The sequence below is a fragment of the Colobus angolensis genome, unplaced genomic scaffold (genome assembly GCF_000951035.1).
Source record: "Colobus angolensis palliatus isolate OR3802 unplaced genomic scaffold, Cang.pa_1.0 Scaffold111, whole genome shotgun sequence".
Classification (NCBI taxonomy): domain Eukaryota; kingdom Metazoa; phylum Chordata; class Mammalia; order Primates; family Cercopithecidae; genus Colobus; species Colobus angolensis.
This window is the reverse complement of record NW_012112142.1, coordinates 9444139-9453537: the sequence shown is the minus strand read 5'-3', so window position 1 is coordinate 9453537 and position 9399 is coordinate 9444139. Positions and strand designations below refer to the sequence as shown.

The window sequence follows — 9399 nt, the reverse complement described above, 5'->3', positions numbered from 1 at the left end:
TCTCCTGCCTCAGCCTCCCGAGTAGCTGGGACTATAGGCGCCCGCCACCTCGCCCGGCTAGTTTTTTGTATTTTTTAGTAGAGACAGGGTTTCACCAGGTTAGCCAGGATGACCTTGTGACCCGCCCGCCTCGGCCTCCCAAAGTGCTGGGATTACAGGCTTGAGCCACCGGCCACAAAGGTACTTTTACTTGCCACCAGTAGAGGTGTCTAAATAAACACAATGTATTGAATTTCTTTTTTTTTTTTTTGGAGACAGATTCTTGTTCTGTCACCTAGGCTGGAATGCAGTGGCGTGATCTCAGCTCTCTGCAGCCTCCACCTCCTGGGTTTCAAACAATTCTCCTGACTCAGCCTCCTGAGTAGCTGGGATTACAGGTTTGCGCCACCACTCGCAACTAATTTTTGTGTTTTTGGTAGAGATAGGGTTTCATCATGTTGCCCAGGATGGTCTCAAACTCCTGACCTCAAATGATCTGCCTGCCTTGGCTTCCCAAAGTGCTGGGATTACAGGCGTGAGCCACTGCACCTGGCCTGTGATGAATTTCTGAAGTACTTAGGTCCTATGTATTAGAAAAAAGCACAAATGACCCAGGAGGATATACCTATCTACCAAGTACAACAGAAAAGTCAGCAGTGCCAATTCCATTTCCTCATGCTGCCAAATACAAGGACTCATCATAGTCCATTCAACTCTCCCTTAGAAAAGAATATGAGAATTATAGCAAATATTTAACAAACTTCTTTAATTTTGTATCAAAACTCATGCATTATCAAGTGAATTCTGAATGTGACACCTGAAATTCAAATGATGGTAAAACATAACTAAAGGCATACATATTGTTATGTGATAATAACAACAAAAATATATTAAATGATTTTATATAATTTTTTAAAAATCTAGGCCAGGTGTGGTGGCTCACACCTGTAATCCCAGCACTTTAGGAGGCTGAGGCGGATCACCTGAGGTCAGTAGTGTGCGACCAGCCTGGCCGACATGGTGAAACCCCGTCTCTACTAAAAATACAAAAATTAGCCAGGTGTGGTGGCAGACGCCTGTAATCCCAGTTACTCAGGAGGCTGAGGCAGGAGGATTGCTTGATCCCATGAGGCAGAGATTGCAGTGAGCCAAGATCAAGCCACTGCCCTCCAGCCCAGGCGACAAAGACTCCACCTCAAAAAAAATAAAAATAAAAATAAAAAATCTAGCACTACTGGTTTGTTATTTAATTCAAAGAGCACTTATAATACCTTATAGAATCTTAGAGTTTCTCTAAACTGTTTTGGGAAAATACTGGGTGAAAGGCTAGAATACAGACAGGCTGTTCCCACTGGAGATTAAATCAAGAGCAAATAGACTTCCTTGTAGACACACAAATGTTAACAATACTTAAAGATGGAAAAATGTTCAGTTCTAGTAATAGCAGACATAAAATAGGTTAACTAGCCACCCTGAGAAATTCTGTTTAGGAGCAGCTTACTGGTATAATGCATGCAGGTCTTTTGCATTTATGCATTTCTTTTATAGCCTTGTAATACTGTGAACACTTCTAGATATTTCTAATCAGAGAAATGGAGGTTATGGGTCTTTCACTGATCACATTTGAATGTAGAATTTTTCACACACTCATGGCTGATTTTATGTGACGATATATAGAGTCATTCGGGTAAAAAATTTCATGATGATTTCAGTTTCTCCATGAATTAGAAAAAAGGGAGGGATTGCTATTTATATCGAGGACCAAAACTTGCTTACATTTTTTTGTGTTCTACATATTATTTTTGATTTTTTATTTTTTTCAGACAGTTTCCCTGTTGCCTAGGCTGGAGTGCAGTGGCGCGATCATGGCTCACTGCAACCTCCGCCTCCCGGGTTCAAGTGATTATCCTGCCTCAACCTCACAAGTAGCTGGGATTACAGGCGCCCACCACCACACCTGGCTAATTTTTGTAGTTTTTAGTAAAATGGGGTTTCACCATGTTGGCCAGGCTGGTCTCGAACTCCTGACCTCAGGTGGTCCGCCCGCCTCAGCCTCCCAAATTACTGGGATTACAGGCCTGAGCCACTGCACTTAACCGTTTTCTATTTTTTTAATGTTTTATTTGCAGTAATTGATAAATTTGGTTTAAAAAATCTGTTTCTTCAAATAGGAACATTACATTTAGTTGTGCAGGTTGTTTACTGCATAAACATACTGCATACCTGATTATATGAAATTCAGGCTATGTGCTGCGCACCATGCTGCACTCGCCCACAGCACAGAGCCGTGTCACCCCAGTGCAAGCACCACCTTTTAATAATTTGCAAAAAGGTTCCATACCAGCTGTTGGCAGCCTTGCTACGAAATGAGGGAATAGTGTCAATATTTCCCTAGAAGTGTCTTTTCCCTAAGGCACAGTTTTTTCTGTTTAACCTAAGCAAAAAGAAATGAAGTAGCAACATAAAAAGAATCAACAGAACCACCAGATGTATGCAGTTTTCAAACTGTTTTATTCATCATAACATGTACACATTTTTAACTTTGTTAAATCATTATGGTTTTCTTCAAAAGTATGAGATAATATATAAGCATTAATATCAACAGTGCACAAGGATGAAAGTCCCTAATGAGAAATACAGTCTTGCATATGAGAAGCCAAGGACATTTCTAGATTGGGTTAAAAGGAGTAAGGCATGGAAACAAGTCACTTGTTTGAGCACATGTATAATAGAACCCTGTTGTAATTAGAGTGGAGGGAATATGTAGGGACTTAGGTTCATGCCAGCTTTTCCCTTCTATTTAGCATTGATCTTCAAGTGCCTATTTTTCATTTTTCTGCCTCAAGTTTTTTGTTCCTGTTGTTTATTGCTGTCATCTATCTTCCTACCTTCTTTACCTTTTTTTTTAGAGAGTAGTCCTACTGTACAAATCATCTGAAATGGTTATTTACAAATTCCAGAGTTGTCTTCACTCTACTCTCTTTAAAATCTTAGCACTATTTTTGTCCAAAATTTTAATTATTTTTAAACCCACAAGTTAGTATTATTAGTGCTCTTATTATATAAACTATGCTTATTTACGTTTTTCTGCATGTTTAGTGGCTTCTTTATCACTTCTTCTTGTATCTCAGGCCTTCCTTAGGTAATAATTTTCCTTCTCTCTTAAATACGTTTTTTAAAATGAATGCCTTTCAGGAAGGAAAAGATCAGGCTAAGGAAATTAAGTGGTAAAAAATCCAGATGATTGAAACAAAATAGACTTAGCCAATGGAGTCAAACAAATTTTAGTGTGAAAGCCTTTAAATAAAATGCAGAAAGTTTTTTAAAAATTTAATTTGAAAGCAAGGAATATAAAGATCCTGTAAACGCATAATTGAGTACAGATATAATGTTAATAATGTTCAAGTTGGGTTATGATAGCGAACTATCTCTTGATGTCTCAATCTTAGTGTGAACCAAGTTTAACTTTTGAAACTACGTTTAGCTTGCTCTAAGCTAGGCTTTAATCAGTTTTTTAAATATTACTTATTTTCTTTCTAGCCTAAAAAGTTGTTTAACTTTTTAAGCTATGTCCTCTTGAAAGCAAAGATTTAGGCTTCCGTAGATGTCCAACAGTATGAGTGGTATGTCTGGTGAATATCTGACCGTTGATTTTGTTGTCTAATACTTTCAGAATCTCTTTGGCAGTAACAGTCTTGATGGAGGAAGCAGCCCTATGATCAAGCCCAAAGGAGACAAACAGGTGGAATACCTAGATCTCGACTTGGATTCTGGGAAATCCACACCACCACGTAAGGTGAGTGACATGTGACATGCCTCTTCTGTGTACACAGTTCACACTTCAAACCTGAAGAATTATCTCCTTTGGGATAATTTTATTAAGTTATGTTTAATATAAATGTAGTCTGGTCTGCTACTTGATGCTGTCTCATAAATCACAAATAACATAGTTATGTAAAGTGATTTTTTTTTTTTTCCTTTCTGACGGTTAGAAGTTTTATACTTTCTACTCTTTTAGTGGTTACCATTGAAATAATTATTTAACAAATTCTTTTTTGTTTTTTTGTTTTTTTTCTGAGACAGAGTCTTGCTCTGTTGCCTAGGCTGGAGTGCAATAGTGTGATCTTGGCTCACTGCAACCTCCGCTTCACAGGTCCAAATGATTCTTCTGCCTCAGCCTCCCAAATAGCTGGGATTACAGATGTGCACCACCACTCCTGGCTAAGTTTTGTATTTTCAGTAGAGACACGGTTTCACCATGTTGGTCAGGATGGTCTCGAACTCCTGACCTCAAGTGATCCACCCACCTCAGCCCTCCAGCTGGGTTACAGGCGGAAGCCACTGCATCCAGCCATTATTTAATGAATTCTAACGTTAACCGGTATAATGTCTTTACTCTCCTTAAAATGTTCAAATTATGTGCTATTTTTGTCCAAAATTTTAATGTTACCTTTTTTGTTAAAGCCACAAATTAGACAGTATTATTACTGCTCTTATATAACAATGTTTATTTACATTTTCCTACATGTTTACCAGCTTATCATTCCTTCCTATTTCTCAGACTTTCTTTCTGCAATAATTTTTCCTCCACCTGAAAGGAAGGTGAAAGGACACTTCTAGGGAAATATTGACACTATTCCCTCATTTCGTAGCAACGCTGCTAATAGCTGGTATGGAACCTTTTTGCAAATTATTAAAAGGTGCTTCTTGCACTGGGGTGACAGAGCTCTGTGCTGTGGGCGAGTGCAGCGTGGTGAGCAGCACATAGCCTCCCTTTAGAAGTGCCTTTAGTGGAGGTCTGTTGGTAATAATTTTTTTCAGTTTTTGTATAACTTAAATGTCTTTATTTTGCCTTCACTCTTGGAAATACAGTTTTCTTGAGTTTATAGTTCTTAACAATAATTTTCCCTCAGCCCATGGAAGATGCTGTCCCACTACTGTCTTGCTTCTATTCCTGTGGAAAAATTGCTGTCAGTCTAATTGTAATTCCCTTGTAGGTAATGTCTTTTCTGACTGGATGATTTTAAGGTCATTTTTATATCTTTGGTATTCTACAGGTTCACTACAATATGTCTAGACATAGATTCCTTTTTATTTATCTTGCTTAGAAGTGCTCCCTTCTTTTTAGATTCATATTTTTTATCATTTCTGGGAAAATCTCAGTCACTAATCAAATATTGCTTCTCCATTTCTAAAATGAAGTTCGGTTTGGGTCTTTTTCAGGTATGTCTGGCCAATTTAGTAGCTCCTCTTTCAATATCTGAAGTCCTTGGAGGTCTGAATCTGTGTATATTGTTTCTCTTCACACTCTCCACAGCTTGTTTCTTTGTGCATTTTATGTATTTTTGTTGCAAACTCATTTTGTTGAACATATCTTCTGAGGACCTAAATTTCCTCCATAAACTATTTGTATTTGCTTCTGCTAGGGACCAGGAGGTGCCACCACCCTAGGACTACATCACTTCCCTTCAAGGGTCCCTAGCTTGATGGGATAGTCTCAGTTTCAGCATCACCTCCAATCCTGATTGCATTTTTGAGACTGACATTCATCCTAACGCCAACACCACGTTTACATTTAGAAGCTTACCACTCCCTCTACTTCTCTTATACTGTAGACATTTCACTTTCTAGTGAGTGCAGCAGTGCATTGATAATTTTATTTAAGTATCTATATCTTGTTGAATTTTAGGAATAAGAAGGCATCAGCTTATATAGTTTGTCATTCTTGAAGTATAACTTTTCAAAAAACATTTCTTGTTAGCTCTCAAAGTAAACACTGATTCATGTTCTCAGAGCTTGAGAGAAAGTCAAGCTTAAGTCGACAGGAGAATCAAGCTATGTTAAGATGAAACGGCATTTGCTGTCCCTATTTTATATGAATTTCATCTGTCATGGAAGCATTAGTTTGAATTCTTTTTTTTTTTTTTGAGACGGAGTCTTGCTCTGTTGCCCAGACTGCAGTGCAGTGGCACGATCTCAGCTCACTGCAACCTCTGCCGCCCGGGTTCAAGAGATTCTCCTGCCTCAGCCTCCCAAGTAGCTGGGATTACAGGCGCATGCCACTGTGCCAGGCTAATTTTTGTATTTTTAGTAGAGATGGGATTTCAGCATCTTGGCCAGGCTGGTCTTAAACTCCTGACCTCGTGATCCAACCATCTCGCCTTCCCAAAGTGCTGGGATTACAGGCGTGAGCCTAGTTTGAATTCTTAAATATAATAATTTTAGATTTAAGGCAAAAATAGTATATAGTTAGGAGAGAGACATTTTTAAGTTGAGGTAGTTGATGTTATTTTTTGTGTATGACCCAGAAGAATTTTAAGAGTATTCATGGCTGGGCGTGGTGGCTCACGCCTGTAATCCCAGCACTTTGGGAAGCTGAGGCAGGCGGATCATGAGGTCAGGAGTTTGAGACCAGCCTGACCAATATGGTGAAACCCTGTCTCTACTAAAAATGCAAAATTAGCCGGGCATGGTGGCACATGCCTGTAATCCCAGCGACTCAGGAGGCTGAGACAGGAGAATTGCTTGAACCCAGGAGGCGGAGGTTGCAGTGAGCTGAGATCGCGCCATTGCACTCCAGCCTGGGCAATAAGATCAAAATTCCTTCTCCAAAAAAAAAAGTATTCACAGTGCATGTGTGTTTGTGTTTTAAGACTGAGTTGTACTCAGAAACACTCCTTTATATGTTGGACTTTTTGTTTTTTCTTTGTGTTTTAGCAAAAGAGCAGTGGCTCAGGCAGCAGTGTAGCAGATGAGAGAGTGGATTATGTTGTTGTTGACCAACAGAAGACCTTGGCCCTAAAGAGTACCCGGGAAGCCTGGACAGACGGGAGACAGTCCACAGAATCAGAAACGCCAACAAAGAGTGTGAAATGAAAATATTGCCTTGCCATTTCTGAACAAAAGAAAACTGAATTGTAAAGATAAATCCCTTTTGAAGAATGACTTGACACTTCTACTGTAGGTAGATCCTCAGATGAGTAGAGTTGAAGTCAAAGGACCTTTCTGACATAATCAAGCAATTTAGACTTATAGTGGTGCTTTGTGGTATCTGAACAATTCATAACATGTAAATAATGTGGGAAAATAGTATTGTTTAGCTCCCAGAGAAACGTTTGTTCCATAGTTAACACACTCGTAGTATTACTGTATTTATGCACTTTTTCATCTAAAACATTGTTTCGGGTATTCCCAGTGTACCTTACCATAATTCCTTTGGGAGTTCTTGTTTGTTGTCACACTACTTTATATAACAATACTAAGTCAACTAAGCTACTTTTAGATTTGGAAATTGCTGTTCAAACTACAGTCTAACATTAAAATGAGAGGTAGATTCACAAGTTAGCTTTCTACCTGAAGCTTCAGGTGATAACCATTAGCTTATACTTGGACTCATCATTTGTTGCCTTCCAAAATGCTGAGGATAATGTATGTACTGGTGTCAGGACCTAGTTCTCTGGTTAATGTACATTTAGTTTTTAATGGTGGAACTTTGTTATATTTTGTTAATTACAGTGTTTTTGGTTCATTGAGTGAAGATTCCGCCGGGTGGGATCTTGCACCTTTGAAAGACTGAATAATTACACTACCAAGGAAGCCTGCAAATCATTGATGGCATGCAGTGATGATGTGCTCTCACACTTGTTAACATGTATTAAGTGTTATTTGCAAAAGGTAGATTATGTAACTAATCAGGTACGTACCAGGCAGTGATGTGCTAATACACTGATCAGGTTTAGACAATGAGCTTTGGTTGTGTTCTTGTTAGTCCTAATGTTGGTTTTCAGTTTGGAATTAATAAAGCAGTTGACATTCACTGTTAGTTACAGCAACATACTGTGATTTTTAATTAGATAGTAATTCAGATTCATTACTCTATGAAATTCTGTCTTGACACCATAGTGCCCTATGATTTTTTTACTTAATATTCTTCTTGGCCTTATATTTAAATCCCTATGCAATTAATATTTTATATCTGCATTTTTTTTAAATAGATGTTATATAAGTGATTCTTATATGTAGCACCGGTTGCTTTTCCACTAAAAGAATTACAGATTTTGTACTGTGATTTAATATTCACTGCCCCAATTCAAGAAATATTGGAGCCTTGCTACAATGTGAAATATTAGCCATGGACTCCTTCCAACCAGATTTCTGAAACCACCAGAGGGATGGTATAATTCTGTCTCACCTATAACATGGTCCTGTGACATAGATATTAAGACCACAAGTTATAGTGAGGCTACAATTATATTCATCTGTCTTGGCTTTGCAACCTAATTAAGAAAGCACATATAGTTGTTTTTTAACCACGTTACATACAATGTCATGTACTGATTTGAGACTTACAACAATTTTTGGAGGGGGCATAGAGAAAGGAGTGCCCACAGTTGAGGCATGATTCCCTCCATTCAGACCTCTAACTGTTGCCTGAGTACACAGATGTGCCCTGATTTCTGGCCCATTGGCCATAGTACTGTGCCTAATCACTGTAATAGGTTTATTTTCCCAATCCACAAACTAAAAATGTTCATAACAAGATGAATTGTAGACTAGTAACATTTGATGTTTTAACATCAAATGTTATATTTGCTTTAACATTAATTTTTTAAATATTTGCTTCTTTTTAAACAAAAACTAAAACCCAGAAGTGAATTTTCAGGTGGATTTTTAAATAAACAAGATTGATTGAGTTTGGTGTGCAAGCTGTTTTATAATGAAACCACAAAATAAAATCTAAAATCACTGAAATGTGCCTAAACTATCAAAACACACGATACAGCTAATGTGTAAAGATACTAAATTCTGTTACTTGGAGGATGAATATATTTAAGACTTAAAACACAATAATAAGTACGTGATTCATTCAAAAATAAAAATCTTTACAGCTGCCTATCAGAAGGGTCTAAAGCACTTATGAATGTTTTTAGTCAATTTATCATTGACTTTTTACAAGTCACCATATTTGAAGATCTGTAGCACTCTGATTTTCAGAAAATTTTTCATTCTGAATAATTTTTAAATGGTGATGTATTAGAAAGGCAGTTTGCTTTAGAAAACTAAATCGCATTGAACATTGTATTCAAGAATTAAATTAAAAGTTTCTTACAGAGCAGTATTTTCCAAAAGTTTTTAGCACTAGAATCTTCTTTAGATGAAATTTTATGTATAACTCCAATACATAAAGCCTGAAAACTCCATTTTATCAATATAAATGTATTTTAGGTTCACATTATGCTTATTCATTTTGGCTCATTACTAAGCATAGTAAGATTCTGAATTATTTCTGAATAACACAAATGTGGAGTTATACAGAGTTGATGAAACCAGCAGCCAATTTATAGCTGTGCCCTATTTTATATGTATACTTAATCAAGAAAATTTTGATTCACACAAATGTAAGCAAAAATAATAGGTTTT

General features: G+C 37.4%; 1 protein-coding gene across 3 annotated transcripts in view; it reads left to right on the top strand.

Moving 5' to 3' along the window:
* Positions 1-7811, top strand: part of GAB1 (GRB2-associated binding protein 1) — a 131175-nt gene extending 123364 nt beyond the window's left edge. For all 3 annotated transcript variants that reach the window (XM_011957188.1, XM_011957180.1, XM_011957196.1), the window contains 2 exons: positions 3653-3775; positions 6697-7811. In XM_011957188.1, coding sequence (XP_011812578.1) covers positions 3653-3775; positions 6697-6855 — 282 coding nt within the window. In that variant the 3' untranslated portion in view covers positions 6856-7811. The remainder of the gene's footprint in view (positions 1-3652; positions 3776-6696) is intronic.
* Positions 7812-9399: the final 1588 nt, after the last annotated feature.